The sequence below is a fragment of the Netta rufina genome (assembly GCF_964035555.1).
Source record: "Netta rufina genome assembly, chromosome: Z".
Taxonomy (NCBI): Eukaryota; Metazoa; Chordata; class Aves; order Anseriformes; family Anatidae; genus Netta; species Netta rufina.
The window spans coordinates 22,201,982-22,220,979 of NC_140126.1; the positions used below are offsets into that span (position 1 = coordinate 22,201,982).

The 18,998-nt window shown below is 35.3% G+C and overlaps 1 protein-coding gene across 1 annotated transcript in view; it reads right to left on the bottom strand.

Annotated features, from left to right (window-relative positions):
• Nucleotides 1-18,998, bottom strand: part of SV2C (synaptic vesicle glycoprotein 2C) — a gene marked incomplete at both ends in the record, with an annotated part of 80,931 nt that overhangs the window by 14,157 nt on the left and 47,776 nt on the right. The window contains 5 exons of the mRNA XM_084305014.1: nucleotides 2,299-2,463; nucleotides 3,217-3,305; nucleotides 4,986-5,096; nucleotides 10,365-10,454; nucleotides 10,665-10,798. Of these exons, the coding sequence (XP_084161140.1) occupies nucleotides 2,299-2,463; nucleotides 3,217-3,305; nucleotides 4,986-5,096; nucleotides 10,365-10,454; nucleotides 10,665-10,798 (589 nt within the window). The remainder of the gene's footprint in view (nucleotides 1-2,298; nucleotides 2,464-3,216; nucleotides 3,306-4,985; nucleotides 5,097-10,364; nucleotides 10,455-10,664; nucleotides 10,799-18,998) is intronic.

The following is an 18,998-nucleotide window of genomic DNA, read 5'->3' on the forward strand; positions in this document are numbered from 1 at the left end:
TGAATAAATGAATTTTAAAATATATAAAAATAAAATTAATAAAACAGCAATTTTGTGATGTTTCACCATTTGAGATTTCACATAAGGGTATGGAAAAAAAAAAAAAAAAAAAAAAGCTGTAACTAAAGAAGGGCAGTTTTGCTGGCAGACTGCATACAAAAGGAATAACTCTTTGGAAAGTAGTGCTTTAATTGCTACATGCCAGTAAGAACTATTAAAATGGCAAAGCCTTCCAAACACAGATTGGCTCTACTCTGATCAAACCTGATATGTTTAGCTGCTTATTTTTCTTATACAAGACTGTTAGTAGGAATAGAAACACACAAAAATATGCTATATTTCAAATAGTAGAAATTATTCTCTCAGCAACACAGTTGATAGAATCACATCTTTATGAGAAAGTAGAACAAATGCTAATTATATTTATCATAAGAAAAGAATTATTAGCTAATGAATTCTTTTCCTGTATTGGCAATAATAATAATAATAATAATAATAATAATAATAATAATAATAATAATAATAATAATAATAATAATATGGTGTCCTCAGCCCATTAATTTTAGTTACTATATCATTTCTCATTTCTGACAGTCTCTGATTAAAATCAGACTGGTGTTCTGTGTCAACTCATTATCATTTTTCATATAACACTCCCCATTTTAAAAAGTACTTCAATTTCAGAGGAGAGCAAAGAACATTTAGCAATTGGATTAGTCAGTTGTAATAGAAAAGGCAGACTATATTTACTAAATTCTCCTGATGCACTTTTCACCTTTGAACAGGAAATATGTTGTGACTAGATTAAAAATGGTATTGCAGTGATTTGAATTTAAACCCAACAGAAATGTAATGAAGTATAAAGTGAAGTATTAATGTATCTTCCAGTTAAGAAAAAACATGAAGGAAACAGTGAAACTAGGGGTGAGTGAAGTATTGAAACATTTGTCAAAGAAGAATATCAAAAGAGTTGATATTACTACAGAAAGTATTTTGTGAATCTCAAAAAACTCCTAGAGGCCTATTGAATGTGCATATTTGAAAGTATTTTAGACTATATTAGTGTTAGACTTAGTGTTTTGCAGTAATTTTCAGTTCACTTTGATAAAATCTTGGTTGACAGAATATAAAACGTCTAAAACTTATTGACAGTAAGTGGTTCTTTGCTTTTAGGAGAACATCTGTCTCCTGAAAATAAATTTACCTGGGAAGCAATAGCTAGTTTAAAAATGACAAAACTGCTCATTTTTTTGTCAATCCATAAACTGTGTCAAAGCTCAAGTTCATAGAATCATAGAGTCATTAAGGTTGGAAAAGACCTCCAAGATTATCTGGTCCAACTGTCCCCCAACCACCAGTATTACCCACTAAACCATGTGGCTTAGTACCAAATCCAACCTTTTCTTAAACACCTTCAGGGACAGTGACTCCACCACCTCCCCAGGCAACCTGTTCCAGTGCCTAACCAACCAATGTTCACACGCAAGAGACCTGTATTACCAAAATCATTGATTTTGTTCACTTAGACATATGTATTCATATGGAAATAATAATAAATTATCACAATGTTATTCAGGAGACAATTCAGACCGTTGTTCTCGATATCTCTTAAGAGAAACCAGACACCCAAAGCAGTTCTTAGTTTTTCCTTTAGTTATCTATTTATCTGTAAAATTCTAGCTAGGAACTTAATACATCTGCATTCATTAAAAAACATGGTTGATATTGCCAAGGTGTTGTTTTCTTTTTTTTAGAGCTCTTTGTACTTTTTGTTGACTCATGGTAGCATTTCACTTTTATATTTCCGTGACCCTGTCCTTTCAGTGTCTCACATTTTTATTGAAGTATATTAAATAAATGCAAAGAAAAAAAAAAAAAAAAAAAAAACACATAGATGAAAGTCCATCCTTCCTCAACCCCCTGCAATGTTATGGCATACACTGAGTCTGTTTGTATCCCACTGTGGAAAGAAGGATCATTATTTTGGACTTTTAGATATTTTTTTCAGGAGGGAAGTAGTGTTTGCATAAGGAATTTGGAACTGAGGCCACCAGGGCATATATAAGTCCACTTCTGCAAGGCACAATTCAACATTGAGTCATGATAAATTAAATTGAGGATAGAAACAAATTGCCATGGGGAAAAAGAAAAAAAAAAAAGGCACAAAACCATACAAACTAACAAATCAACACTTATCCATTAATAGTTAATAGGGTAAAATATTAGATTATTAGGACTTGCTTGAACACATGCATTTATTTATTTCAGCCCCATCAGGATATTAGTACATCTCTAAACCTGTCATTGATGTATTCTCCATTGCTGTGAATTTGATTTTCCAATGTGAAGTTGAAGACGAAATGTGAAACCTCCTCATTGCGGAAATGTTTCACTCGGGACGCGTACTCATCTGACTGCAGATGCTTAATGACATCAGGAAACCAGACAGATAAGCCATAGTAGCTGTGAAAAACAGAAAATGCACAGTCACATCATGGGGCTTGTCACAGCAAGGCCATAGCAGTACCAGTCTCCAGCTCCCCACAGCCTTGCCCTGCCTAGCCACGGGCTTGATGTCTAGGCCTGTCCCTGTCCCTGTCCCCCATCGGCATCCCTGTCCCAAAGGGTGGTGCCCATATTTGCCCTGCTCCTGGCTGGGGAGCTGGTACAGGCCCAGATGCCAGGCCCTGCCCTGAAGGATGCAAGGAAGACCTGTGGCACCCAGACATGAAGAATGGATCTCTTCCTAGATGGCAGACTGTGGGAGCTGCAAAGAAATCTTTTCTAATGCCTGCTTTAAACTTTGCCTTTAAATGCAGACAGGTAGACTAACACATTCTAAACAGAGTATAAGTTAAGTCTAATTTGAAGACTTCCAGAATATGAGCTTCTGTTCAAGTTAAGGCAAATAGAGCACCAAGTTCATATTTTTAATATGGTGAGGCAAGAACATGTTCTCTGTATTTCCCAGTTGCTGGTATAAAAATACTAGAAGACACCTACACCAGAAGATGCTGGTATTCTGAACCAGTTATTTCTGAGTGATGCTTGTAGCCAAGAATAGACTAAATGATAAATACTATACTTGTGTGTAAGTATACTGAATAAAACTTTTCCAAAGAGAAATGGTAATCATACTGAAAGAGATTTGCATGCAGATGATTCTTCTCTCTGTCAAGTCCATCAAAAATGGTTTAGGATCTCAAGAAATCTTACCCAAAAGACAGGGTGAACCACACAGCTGTAAGTTTGATGGTATTATCCTTCACTGGGTAGTTGAAACATCTCATGAAAGTCAACCAAATCTGAAAATTGTTAGGAAATAAATTTATTTTAAATTGTATTTTGAAAAGTTTTGCCAAATGACACAAGGTTTTTGATTCTGATTTGCTTGCTTCTTTAGGGAATCAGAGAGAGAGGGAGAGAGCAGGCCATATTAGGCCATATCATCTCCTTGATATAGACCTAATAGCTGTATTTTTTATACAAGTCTATTAGCCTTTGACTATAACCAGGTTGTGCACATTCTCTACCTTCCTTGTTTCTTTTCATTGTGTCCATTAATTAATATGTACTCCGACTACATAAAAATTTCATCTTCTCTAGGCAACATCATTTCACTTTCTCAGATAAACCAGCTGAAGTCTTTCCTAGAAGTGTTTCCTTCTCTCTTCCCAGTATTATACAGCCTTGAGTTTAGATGGATCTTATTCCACAATTCAACAGGGAGTTGTGCAGTATAAGCCATCATAATCTATAACGGGCAGAAATTGGTACTTTATGAGGAAAAGCTGGGACTACCCTCAGGTCAGAGATGCTACAACAGAGCTGACCAAGAATGGTATCTCCACACCCTCACCCCTTTCCCACACATTGAAGACAAGAGACCATATGTCCTAGGAAATTTTAGCATACATCATGCAACAGGGAGACTCTGGCCCAGTGGCTAGTCCAGTGTAATAACAAGGATGTGAAACAACCAAGTTGTGGTTCCTTTAAAGCTGCCGTAGTAACAAAGCCAAAACTTAACATTTCCATATTCAGCTTCTCCATTTTTGAACAAATAAGTTTAAAAGTAGACACTTTCACTTTTGTTTTATCTTTTATAAAAAAGAGAACATTTTTCCAAGAAAATCAATTTTGATTGGAAATATGTGGCAAAACTTATTTTACAACACAGTTTTATTTGTTGCTTGTTGTTGGTGGTTTTTGTTTGTTTGCTTGTTTGCCAGATTTTTAACAGCTGTGAAAACCTTCTTTTGACGTGTTTAGTGTTGGTGAGGTTTTTTGTTTGTTTTTCATCATGATTAAGCTTTAGCTCAATTTTCATTGAACAGCTTGAAGGTACTGCATAATTTTTGATTTTACAAAAAAAGTAAAAAAAAAAAAAAAAAAAGATGTGGAGCAAAGTCCCAGTGAACTTGTCTTAATCCCTTTAAAATATCTCTAAAGTAGTTTTCCAGTAAAACATTTGACATCTAATGACAAGACATGCAGATTCAATGCCTTGTAAAGGTTATACTGACATTCATTTACACATGTTATTCATTACTTTACGATTTGCAGGTAAAGTGTTTCTTCTTTAGGTAAAGTCTTCTTCTTGCAGGTAAAGTCTTTCTTCTCAGGTTTCTGCTGATAATTTTTAATCTCTGCATGTGTCACCTCTTTACAATGGTAGATATCAATATGTATTCTCAGTACAAACTGTATTGTGGTGCTTGGGCATATGGCTGTATAACTGTCAATCATTACTTGTATAAATGCTAATGCAACATTTTTCTCCTCAGAAGTTGAAACCAACTGTCTGTGATTCACCTGCACCTCTTTTGCTCAAAAACTAGATTCTTACACTGGTTCTTGAATCTTCCAGTTGCATAGCCAAAGTAGCATTGCAATTATCGCCATCATGAGCTCAATAAATCCATCCCATTTTTGAATGCTTATTAAAAAAAAAGTAATTGCAGAACAGAGATGTTTTTACTTACACCATATAGCTCTGTGCGAATTCTAACTAAACACCTTCTGTACCAAGTTCCTGTATCGCTCTCTATTTCTATGAGCTCATCTATCTGCTTTGGAGTTTTGATTCTGTTAACCTAGAAATAAAAACAAAAGAGCAAATAATTGCACTTTCTTGAAGCATTCAGCTGCATATTATGACATATTAGAAACTTTTAATAAATACCGTAACTAAAAATGAACAGGTATTAAACCTCTGTCTAAATTATGAACGTTTAATATCTGAAGGAATATAAACACTTTAATAACAAAGTTCATTATGGAGGCAACTGTATTGAAAAAACTCTACTTTCAAATCATGTGGGAAATCCATTTCTTATGCACAAAACAAGCTGATACTGTCAGGTTTTGCTCAAATGCTGCTGTACTCATCTCTAATGCCACAAATGATAAAACATTATTTAAAACCTCAGTTAAGTATGTCCAGAGTTTCCTTCCTTCCTTCCTTCCTTCCTTCCTTCCTTCCTTCCTTCCTTCCTTCCTTCCTTCCTTCCTTCCTTCCTTCCTTCCTTCCTTCCTTCCTTCCTTCCTTCCTTCCTTCCTTCCTTCCTTCCTACCTTCCTTCCTTCCTTCCTACCTTCCTTCCTTCCTTCCTTCCTTCCTTCCTTCCTTCCTTCCTTCCTTCCTTCCTTCCTTCCTTCCTTCCTTCCTTCCTTCCTTCCTTCTCTCTCTTTCTTTCTCTCTTTCTCTCTTTCTCTCTTTCTCTCTTTCTCTCTTTCTCTCTTTCTTTCTCTCTTTCTCTCTCTCTCTCTCTCTCTTTTTCTCTTCCTTTCTCTATTTCTTTCTTTTCTGACTTCCTATCACCACATTATTGACAGACTATTGATTAAAAATACAATAATGACAATAGAAGCATTTGAAATGTCAAGAATTAATAGCTAAATAACATTTTTCTTCTTCTTTCTTGTAGCAATAGACAGGGAATCTCCTTGTGTTTTGGATGTAGATTTAAACTATCTTTTTTAATGAGGAGAGAAAAAAAAAATAGGTGAAATGGTCTGGAACTACAACACATTATTGCTGTTATGAACGATCATCTACTTCATCTAAAGTGAAATGAGATAAACAGATATAAAGGAAAAATATGGAAATACCAGTGACAGAGAGGGTGATGTTGTATATTTTGCAAGTTATCACTTGCACAATAGTGTGTGGCAGAACAAGAATGTGCTGTATGGTCTTCTTAGCTCCTTCAGGACCTGATAAACATACCACTTTGTATGCTTTTGGTTTCCTCTCTCTGAATTATACCAAAAGGCAGTGTATTCATCCACAGTTTATTTAAAAAGATGACAAATAGAAAGAGAATGAAAAGGTAATAAGTAAAATGGAGAACTGGACTGACCCATAAAGAAGGAACAGTCCATGCCTTCAATGTTTGGCTGCTGCTGTTTCTGAAAGTAGCAATAGCTCCTGTTTTTGCGTAACAAACTGAGCACACCACTATCCATATATGTATCAGAGTGGACTACAGGGAAATAGGCAATAGTAGCATTGATGACAAAGTCTAGTTTTCAGCCCACTGCTTTTACAAATATATCCTGTTTATGGAAGACTAGCAGCCGCATCCTGTTTACATCATTTGATTTTACACTTTTCTTTCTTTCTTTTTTTTTTTTTTAATGAAATGTGTTCTGTAAAAGATGATTGAGATTTCCAGCTGAGTCCTCCAAGATCATTTAAAACCTTGTACTTACAGACAACCTCACATATGCCACACCTTTGAGCATAAAGGACATGTTTTTTGAATCATGTTGTGTGAGCAGGCACCACTCTTGTTGCCTGAGCTGCAACCTTTTGAGCTGCAACCTTTCAATTGTCTTGGCCACCTGGCTTGTTTGGAGCTGTGGAGGTTGGGCAATCACATATGTCCAGGACCACTGCATGTGACTGGGGACAAAAAGCGGATGGCTTTGATAAACCTTTAACATAATAAAGGTCCTATTGAACCAGGACAATGGTCCATCTGGACCATGCAAATTTAGCTGTCAATATATGGAAAAAAAAAAGAAAAAAGTATTTAAATGAAAAGGGAACTTGTGTTTAATTTCTGCTTAATAGCAATGGCTAGAAATATGTGATATCTAAGGTTTTACAAAATCAAGGCATGTAAAAGAAAACATTTGCAGAAAAAAAATATTTTTAGTACATAGCAATGAAGATGGACAGAATTTTGGTTTTATGTGTAATTTCTTATTTTATTTATTTATTTATTTATTTTTAACTTTAACATTTAAACTAATTGATCAGATGCATGTATATAGTTTAAGGACACAGAAAGGTAATTAACCATGTACATAAATGTTCAACATGAGTAGTCCCATAGTAGAAGATACTATCATTTTACATTAACTCTGTTACTGCCACTGCTTTCAGAAGATGTATTCAAAAGTATTAAGAGCCATCACCTCCACAATTCTGTCACATCCACTTTGGAGTTTCTAACTCTTAAACGAATGATTCATCAATTGTTTCATTTTCTATTCGATAGTTTTGAATAAAAAATCCTCAATAAAATGACTAATAAGAATAAATTTGACTTGGAAAGAAAGCTTCTAGGGTAAGATTATATCAATATAATTAGGAAAATATATCAAATAAAAGTACATTGAAACTATACTAATAACAGAGAAAAAGTTACATCAGCTGTAGAAGCAGAAAGAATACTATCAAAGTATATCTGTTTGATGTAACTAGTAACACAAAGCAGAGGAAATTATTAACACTTAAATGACAGAATGTTACTGGCAGACACCAGCTGAAGCCGTAGGGCACAGGAGAGCTAAGCGAGTAAATTACTGGAACAAAAGTCACAATATCCAGTTCTAACTTAAATGGCTTAAATGAGAGGAGGAGAGGAGTGTGTCCTAAACAGAATATGCAAAAGTGTTTTTTTGTTTGTTTGTTTGTTTGTTCGTTTTTTTTTTTTTTTTTCTTTTTTTTTTACACTGTGGACTTAGTAAGATAAAGTGTTAATATTGTCCAATGTATTTGCAATCATATTACCACAATTTTACATTAGGGAGCATAGGGACTTCTATCAACATGTACCCTTGACATACAATGCACTATTTCTAATCCTTCAGGTGTCATGTTTGCTCAATGTTCATGGCAGAAGCTGGCAAAAATCACCAAATAGTTCTGTCATGCTTTATTCATGGGTGAAAATTTAACAAAAATAGCTATAAATAAACCACTGAGTTTAACATGGTTCAGTGCTACCTTTTAACAACCACAGAGACAAAGACTTGTTAGATCACTGTTTTCTTCTTTGTGGCTGCATTTGGATGTGAATATGTCAAGCTGATGTGAGACTACAGTAAATTATTTCTCATATCTGTAATCTTAGCACATTTCTGTCTTCCCAGTGCCTAAACTAATGTCATAGGTGGACAGAAACTATGCTATAGCTAACTGTCCAATAAATCAATGAAAATGCATGCTGGCAGAAGAAAACCAAAAGGTGACAGGGAGCAGCAGTACTTTGGACAGCAGCTCAGATCAGCATGAGTCAACTGTGAAATTATACTGTAATTGTACAATATGAGTAAAGGCAAATCCCTTTACTTATAAATGAAATTAAAATAAATAAATAAATAAATAAAATGAACTCATAGAATCATAGAATGGTTTGGGTTCAAAGGGACCTTAAGGATCATGTAACTTTACCCCCCTGCCGTACTCAGGGACACCTCCCACTAGACCAGGTTGCCCAAAGCCCCATCCATCCTGGCTTTGAACACTCCCAGGGATGGGGTGTCCACAGCTTCTCTGGGCAACCTGCTCCAGTGACCCAGCACCCTCTGAGTGAATAATTTCCTCCTTATATCTACTATAAACCTACCCTCTTTTACTTTAAAGTCATTCCCCCTTGTCCTAGCCCTACAGTGCCTGACAAGAGTCCCTCCCCTGCTTTCCTGCAGGCCCCCTTTAAGTACTGGAAAGTGCTCTAAGGTCTCCCTGGTGCCTTTTCTTCTCCAAAGTGATCAAACCCAACTCTCTCAGCCTGTCTTCATAAGTGAGGTGCTCCAGACCCTTATTCTCTTTGTGGTCCTCCTCTGGGCTCATTCTAACACTTCCATGTCCTTCTTGTGTTGGGAGCCCCAGAACTGAATGCAATACTCCAGGTGGGGTCTCACGAGGGCAAAGGAGAGGGGGGTGATAACCTAAATAATATTATTATTGTTGTATATTATTAGGGTTCTGTTACTGGTATACCAGTAAATTAAGCTCTAAGTGCTAACCAGCCTTCCTTCAGGCTGAATTTTGTAGCAAGAAGATCAAGAACTACAAAATTCAGCCTGAAGGAAGGCTGGTTTAACAAAGAATGTTAAAAACAATAAATAAATAAACATAGGCAATGGAAACTACATCTCAAACAATAAGTTGCAGTTCTCAGTGGAATAAAATTATATGGTCAGATATTCCTTAGACTGCCTGCAAAAGTGGAACCTATAAGAAGATATTTAATTGAGTTATATATGTATTAGTGCAAAAAAAAAAAAAAGTCCAAGGAAGAGGAATAAAATCCCACATATGGTTCTGAGAGGTAACAGAGTACCAGCATTCCCATGGCACAGCACAAACTGGAAAGGGAAGCAAGATTTCAAAACAACAACAAAAAAATTGTATATTCTTTATAAATAATAATATATACATAATAAATAAATAATATAAATAATAAATAAATAATAATACAAGAAAAAGTCTCAGCTGAAGACAAAATTTCTCTTCCAAATAGAAACAATCCTTCAGTATAATATGGCCTTATCTTTTGAATTGCAAGGTAACAAGAAGATGCAGTTTAGTTTGCAAGATATTGTGAGAAAATTAAATGTATGTAAAATTAATATTTAGTTTAAATGAAAATAAATTATTAAAATTATCATTTTAATGATGATTGGATCATTATTTTTTTGTATTTTTTATGATAATTTCAAAAGCTTTGAAGACAAAACCTTAACTAACTTAGACTTCTACTTGTGTTTTCTGAAGTAAACTTAAAAAATAGAGCTGGAGTCTATTGATTATCTCCATGCAACAGAGAAAATTATCACACTATGGGTTTGTATGCTCAAGGATATGATGGCCAAAGCTTGAATATGCTGGTCAAAGCATATTCAAAAATATGCAAAAAAAAAGCATATTTCAAAAAATATCGTAAAATTTGCTCAATATATAGCAATTTCAGTAGGATTTTAGTTCTTATATGTAGGTATTTATAGTGCAAATGATTTGTTTTGTCATGCGGAGTAATAATAATGATTGTTTAAGTGCTCAAGATCTCACCAGTCAGCAATGCAGCTGATGTGCTAAGTGTGCTAAGTTTTAAGAGTAATACTCACTGTGAAGACTTTCTCAGGCTGACCCCGAGCTCGCATGTTTGTGTCATGAATTTGCTTGAGTATCATCCAAGCTTCATCATGTTTTCCAACCTAAAAGTTGGATGAAAGTATTTAAACAAAACATATATTCAGATAGTTACTGAACAATTTTAAAACAGATGTAACGATCGTATACAGATGTCATGATGTATAATATTAAGTAAATAATTAAAATTATTTAGTAATTTTAACACCTTCTCCCCCTCCCCCCCCCAAAAAAAAAAAAAAAAAAAAGAAAAGAAAAATTTTTGAAAGTTATACCTCCAACAAAAAACGTGGACTTTCTGGCATAAAGGTGAGGGCTACCACAGAAGAGACACAGGGCAGTGCACAGACGATCACAAATACTCGCCAACTGTGAAACTGATAAGCAGATCCCATGCTGAAACTCCATCCTATGAAAGAAGAAATTCAGGAAATGATGTATTCCCACAAATATCAATGATTTCAGAAAGAGTCTTATGCTTTGAATTTCAGTCTCTTGCATATGAGTAGTCATTCTGGAAAATGTTTGTAGTATGCATCATGAAAGTATTTGTCTAGCTTCTTGGCAACACCTGTATAAAGGTAATTACATGAAACAAACATGGACACCACCATCACACATAACACTAAACATAGGAATAAATAGTTTTGTTTGAATACTGGAAGAAGGGAGAATTTAAAGTCTCATAAATACTAAGAAGATCTACTTTATGGAATTTTACAACTCTGCAAATGCTGCATCAGTGTGTCTGTTAAATGGAAGACTAAAAAATCCATGAAAAAATCTATCATCTTTCACCAACAGAGACAAAATCAAAATGTAAGTGGCTTCTTCAAGTCCTTCTCTTAGAATCTATTTTAAGTATTAATGAATACTGGGTATTGAATTCTAATATCAAATCATTAGAAATCAACAGGAAAGGAAGAAACAAAAATATGAGAAAAGCATTCAGGCAACAATGCAGTCAAGTCTACAGCAGCATGCTTTTAGACTGCTAGTAGGAGAAAAACTAAAACAAGAATACCTCATAATCTCTATACTCTTGGACCTTCTTTAGAAAAGCATCCTGTAACACAGCACTGTGTTACTGGCATATGATTTACATCTGACCTATTTATTTATTTATTTATTTATTTATTTATTTATTTATTTATTTATTTTTGTCAAGACGTTTCTGAATTAGAGTTTGCATTCTATTAGTTGTGTTTATTGTTGAGGTCATTGTTTCCTTAATGTGTGGATGATTGGTATTTCAGAGTTTTGAGAGTTGTTTTTATTTGGATATTCACTGTGCTATTTCATAAAAATGAATATTGTAGGAATATTAATTAGTTATCTATTACATTACAAGATACAAGTAGAATTTCAAGGTTTGCAATTCTGTCCTTATCATTAGCTTTTTCTATAAGGAGTTAATTTCTGTACTCTTCATAACAGTGTCTTGTAATATAGTACAACATATAAGACATTTACAGTGCCTAATTTCTATTTTCATCTTGTTCCACAGTACTATACCATTCAACTCTGTTGAATGTAAGTTGCCCTCAACCCTCATTGCATAACTGGAAAAAAAAATATGTTAAAATGCAGGGTTGGTAGTTCAGCTTTTAAATAAAATATCTGACTGGGTGTTGTTATGATGAGACTATTGAAATTATAGAATTTTAAGAAAACAAACAAACAAAAAATCTTAAGAAAAAGTAAAATATGATTTGGGTAGTTATTTGGCCTTTCATTCTGGCTTCAATACAGCAAAATATTTCAAGCAACATTTTGAAGAAAATATCATTAAAAGCAGAGTAATAATAATAACAATAACAGAGTAATAATAGTAACAATAATAATTTAAGTGGTTATCAGAAGAAAATTAAAACCTGGCTAATGAAGATCCTGATGCTGGATTCATGTGAAATATTTCTTTGCTACCTGATTTTTCTGGATAAAATACACATGAAATCAAATATTTCTACATGTCACTAAACAACTGATACGACATAGCACCAAACATCCTATTAAAAATTTCTTCAAATGAGGTATTAATCTTTTAAACACTCAGTACATTTTGGAATTTAAATATCTCAAGCCATGGATAATAAATAGATGTTATAAATACATACATACATACATACATTCATACATACGTATGCATTCTGCTATTAAAGTACTTATATGTTACAATATGAAAACTCATTATGTATTTTTGCCCTACATCAACAGCTCTGTGAAAATGAGTTGTAGAATTGGGAACCTCTTTTCTCATTTCCTTCATATTTTCTGTATTTCAGAAGTAATGTCAGCTTGCTTTATGGACCCATTTAGCCCTGAGATCTTTATCCCAGAGAGACATTGGTAAAATTGGTGGCAGTATTGGGAATAATTTTTGAATGACGTGTTATTTTTTTATAAGGTTCCAGATAACTATACTTTCCCCCTTGGAAATTGCCTTCAGCAAAAAGATGTCTACAATTTTAAGCTAAATTTGATGTTAATTTTAATTCCAAAATAGAAATATGAATGAAAACTCAAGACTAAAAACAAAACAAAACCTGAAAAGGTGTAAAAGGGCATTTAAAAAGTACTGACTTACAAAAACTTCCAATCCTATAGAATTTCAATCCTATAGAATTTTGTAACTTAAATAGTACAGGCATACTTTTCATCCATAGTGGGAAAAGGAAGGAAATAAATTAGGAAAAACTTAGGGTGAGATAATGAGGCCATTAGAAAATATAACTGCGTTTTGGGTATTGTGTACACATTGTATCATAATAATTAGAAATATACTCTTCATTATATATTTTAAAGTATAATACAAAACCACCTGATATAGAATTTTCAAAACTGTTTCCTTTTATTTTGGTTAACTTTCAGTCAGACCAATCAGAGAGCAGTTCCACCAGCTAATTTCACCAGAAATGAGATAAAGAAAACATGATTTCATCTTTTAGAACAAAACAGTCAGAATACTGGCAGCTCTTGTCATTTGAGACTGTCCCAAAAATAAATACAGGCATAACTATATTTACACAATCTGCCTTTTATCACTATGGCTTGTGTTTTGTGTGATTTAACTGCTCAAATATTACTTCTGTGTTAAAAGATTTTAAGCTGGCTTTATACCTGTTGTAAAACAACAGCAATATCTTATGCTTTGTAGCCAGAAAAAATTATGGTAATAATTTATTTTAAAGTGTGATTTATTAATGTAAGTGAACCATACTACCCTTAATTAAAAGCAACAACTGCACTGTTCATCCTGTTGTCATCCTCACAACCTGCAAATATCTTTTTTTGTTCCTCAGAATGTCCGAGATCTTGTTAAGTGAAATGTTCATTATGGTTTCTGTTGCTCTTATTACATCTTTTAACACTGTATTAGCTGATGCAATTAATCTCACAATTTATTATGTTTGCTGAATTAATGATAACAGTGATTATGAGAATTACAAGAATTTGTAGAAAAAGCACCAGCTGTAACACAGCTTTCTTAAGCTTGCTTTCCTCTCTGTTCCACCACCCCATGATCAGCAAAACAAACATATATTTTAAATGCAGAGTAAGTTTAGATTTATTCTTATGTTTACCATCCCACTCTCCTAGATCATGAGCTAATCTAGAAAATGGAGACATTAGAGTAGTTCTGAATTTAGCTCTTAAAGTGGCTCTCATTCCCACTATTTGTAAGTCTTGAAACCAGATGGAAGTGTGTTCTTGGCTGTTTGCCTCTCCTTTCCCTGATTTATGACACAATAGCAAAGATGGAGGAACTCCACTCAGTACTCAGACGCATTCAGTGCACTGCACAGCAGCCCTTGAGCTCTGAGCCCAGAGCTCAGCTTCACCCTTGTTCCCTGGCTATGCTTTATTCCATAGGTATTAATTTTGAAATAGAACTCTTGCCTTTCATTTGATTAGAGTATTAATTTTGAAAACAGTGCCAAGCTCCGATGTTTTATGAATTGCTGAAACACTTGGCCCAAATGCATCTTGGGAACAATTCACTGTAGAGTGACATGAAATCTGCAATAATACAAAGCCACTGCAGCAGCCTTCTTGCTGAATATTCTCACTGTACTGATTACTTGAAGAGACCAAGCGAATCACAGACACGGCAATTACTGATTACAGAGCCACAGCAGCATGTAGCAGAGCAAAAGTAAAATGTGCCAAGATGCTACCTATATACAACCACCAATTTATGTGTTAAGTTCAATGTCAACAATATCTTCCTGCCAACAAAGAATTTCTTCTACTCCATTGTCATAATAAGTGAAAAGGATATTACGAATAGATTCTTGCTCCAAACTAAAGAAAGAACAACTCTGTAATAGACTTTCTGAATATACATAGAAGTAAACCTGTGCACATTAAGCTGAATTCTATCAACGTATGTTACCTAAGAAACAGCAGGTATTTTCAAGGCCACCTACCATTTACAGTGGTTAGGTGATGATTGAGTCCACCTTATGAGAGCAGACTAAGGGATATAGTTTGCTTAACTTTTCAAAATGAGAGCTGAAAGGGAACTTAGTTCTCTACAGATCAATAAAGTGCAATGTAGGCAATGAAAAAAAAAAAGGGGGGGGGGGGGGGGAGGAGGAGAGCAGAAGGGCAGATGCTTACAGTATCTGTACAAATACTGACAGGCAAAGAGAAGTTTCCTAAATATGAGAAAAATAAAGTTGTGGAGCATCTTTCAAAGATACTTATACGGGCAAAGAAATCCTAAATTAATATAGGGATTTTATGTCATGGTTAGCTAAAGTCTGATCAGTCATAATACTAATTTTCATTAGTCAGAAGGTAGGAGTTAGAGAAATTTGATGACAATGACAGAAATCATCAAAAGCCAAGTTTGCATAAACTCTTGACTTTTGGTACAGAGGAGTAAAGCAAGAACATCCCTAAAATTAGGGCTAGAGGAGAAACATAGACAACAAATTTACAGGAATTCATATTCTACATAGATTCTTCTGCAGAATCCTTTCTATGACTTTATAATATTATTTCTGTTCACTGATCACCTCTCAGTTCTATTGCCTCATTTTTTTATCTTTTGAATTTGAGACATTTCCAGTAAATGTGTGATTGATTTAGCATGCCACTTGGTGGCACTGCTACAGCACCTAGTACAATAATCACTTAAAAAATCTGCACAAATAGTTCTCTTATTAAATGTTTGCTTTTGTTGTTGTTGTTTGTTTATTTTGTTTTGGTTGCTGTTGTTTGTTTTTCTTTGTTGAGTATTTACAAATTCTAAGCCAAATCAAAATTATAAGGTGAACTAGAATTTTTTGCAGCTGGCAGAACTGAAATGCACTGTTACTGAATTTACATTTAGTATGTCCTGACATTACTAAGTTTAACTGCGAATGACGTCTAGGATTGAATCCATGTATCTTCGCAGTACTGATTGGAATAATGGTAAAACATCACCGAAACTGAAGAAAGAAAGTTCAGGTAAGTTATACACCTTAGGAATCTCAGTTAGACACTTTTAGGAACCTGGGTGAAATATATGGTTTCTAACAAAAACAGAAATAATTCTCTCAAAATTATTCTGTAAGTATATTGATGTGAAATTCTGGCAATATAAAATAGAACTCTTGCCTTTCATTTGATTAGATTATTAATATAACATGGGAAAGGCATATTTTTAGTCTGTATGGATAGATATTCTTTAAATCCACTGGCTCAGCAAATAATTTTGGCAGAAGAATTCTGAAAGTAAAGTAACTAAAGTGTGTCAGGCCTTGATTGAGTTACCTTGACTGAGATGCATCTAGAAGACTGTTTAATTCTCATCCACATCTGCCTGGCTCTCCTGTCAGTGCTATTAGTCCTTGAGAGCCATAAGGATCAACAGTTCAATGAAAAAAAGAAAGTAATGTTGTTAAACAAATGTATTTTATGACATATTAAACTTAGACTTGGACTGCTGTCACTTAAGACTGTGATTAAAAGGAAGAAGGCATTTTCTAAAGACACATTTCCACAGAGGATGAGACTATCAAGCAATGACATTCTTCACTTGCCTGTGCTAGCATCTGAAAACCTGAGATTATCAGGCCTCCAATCTCTCTGGTAACATTATCTGCCATTTAGACAAGCCCCAGGTCAGCTACAAGCAGTGCTGACCTCACCTAGAAAATCATCTGCTGTCCAATAACAAAAGACACAAGTTCTCTATCCACTGTATGGTACTGTAGGCCTCTACAGAATTATAGAAATCACAGAATAGTTTGGGTGAAAAAGACCTTAGATATCATCTAATGCCAACACCCTGCCATGGGTGTGGACACCTCCCACTAGATCAAGTTGCTCAAAGTCCCATCCAACCTGGGGCTTGAACACTTCCAGGGATGGGGCACCCACAGCTTCTTTGGGAAACCTGCTCCCGTGCCTCACCATGGTAAAGAATTTCCTTCTTATATCTACTCTAAACCCACTCTCTTTTAGTTTAGTCATTTCTCTTTGCCTTATCCCTACAATCCTGGACAAAGAGTCTCTCCCCAGCTTTTCTGTAGGTACCCTACATATGTCAGTCTTTCACTTATATATGTGTGTGTGTGCAGAACATGGACCTATGAATGGACTAATTTTCTGTTTCTCTGCTATGGAAATGATAGCATACCTGATGCAATAAACATTTAAACACTTGAAAACAAAACACAAACAAAAACACCTTTTAGTCAGAATATCTAACAAGGGGGGAGGGAGGGGAGAGCAAGGGTGGTGGTGGTGGAGATGTACAAGGATCCAAAGGAAGCACTGCACATGTGGATTGCAACGGTCTGTCTGAAATCTAAATTTCCCTTGTCCCAAGTGGATCAAGGTGCTGTGACTCACAGGAAAAAATAAAGACAAGAAATTCATCTCTGAAAAGGGAATTAGTTTTGCCTCTTCTGTACTTAATAAGTGAGAAAAGTAGGAAAACAATAGGATTCCTGTGCACTTTTCAGAGATGGACAAATTAACCTTTTCCTCATATAAAGCAGTGCTGCAACAAATAGATTTTAATGGTTATCTGTACAAAACAAAAAAAAAAAAATTGTTGAAGAGAGGGAAAAAAATATCTTGAGTAACTGTACTTTACCGGGAACATTCTGGATTTAATGGCAGCTGTAAGAGTCAACTGATAGCAAAACAGCTGACATGAGATGAAGATTTCTGACCTTCTTACATTATTTTATACAGAAACATACAACTTTTTTTACTCACTTCAGTTAATCTCGAACACTCCACTGTTCCTAACATCATCCAATTACATGACAAATTATTGGCAATCTGTAGAGTTCTATTGTGCTTTTGTATGTCTATTTATATGCTTCAACATTGTCCTATATAAAACAGAAACAGTAGCATTTACACAGGTTAAATACTAACTCAGTGCTGGAAACTCTCAGGAAAACTGAAGAAGCACAAAAACGAGACGAAAAATATCAGAGACAAAGTATACTTAGGTTGGTAGAAGACTGTACTGTCCAAATTCAGAAAGAAAGACATGGCTATGGGATGCAGGGCCTTTATCCCATGTAGGATCTACCCAAGGGTACTGAAGGAGCTGGCAGAACTGCTCAGCAAGCCACTTGCAATAATTTATCAGTACTCCTGGGTCTCTAGTGAATGTGGTGCTCATCTATAAGAAGGGCAGGAAAGAAGATCTGGGGAATTCCAGGCCTGTCAGTCTGACAGTCGATGCCAGGAAATGTCATGGAGCAGATAATCTTGGGTACTATCACATGGCACACACAAGACAACCAAGTGACCAGGCCCAGTCAGAGTAGGTTTCTGAAAGGTAGGTCCTGCCTGACTAATAGAGTCTTCTTCTATGAAAGTGTGTCCCACTTATTGGTTGAGGAAAAGGCTATGGATGTTGTTTACTGGGACTTTAGCAAGGCATTTGGTGCTGTTTCACACAGCATTCTCCTGGAGAAACTGATTGCTTCTAGCTTGGACAGGTGTATGACTCTCTTGTTAAAAATCTGGATGGATGGCCAGGACCAAAGGAACATTATCAATGGAATTAAATGTCACTGGTCACAAGTGGTATTCTCCAAAGCTCGGTATTGGCACTAGTTTTATTTAACATATTTATCAGTGATCTTGATGAAAGAATTGAGTTAACCCTCAGTAAGTATGCAGATGACACTGAGTTGCATGGAAATGTTAGCTTACTTGAAGGTAGAAGATTGTGCAGAAGGACTGAATAACCTAGGTCAATGGGCAATGTACAGTAGTATGATATTCCACAGGGCATAAATGCCAGGTACTAAATTTGGGTCGTAAAAATCCAAAGGAATGATATATGCTTGGGGAGGACTGGCTGGAAAGTTGTCTGGCAGAAAAAGACCTCATAGTGTTGGTCAACAGCCATCTGAACATGAGCCATCTGTGTGCCCAGGGGACCAGGAAGGTCTATGGCATCTTAGCCTACATCAGAAATTGTGTGGCCAGTAAGAACAGGGAAGTGATCCTCCCTCTGTACTCAGCTCTGGTGAGGCCACACCTTGAGCACTCAGTTCATCTGGGGCCCCTCACCACAGGGTCTTCCACGTTGCTGGAATGCATTCAGAGAATAGCAATGAAAATGGTGAAGGGACTAGAAA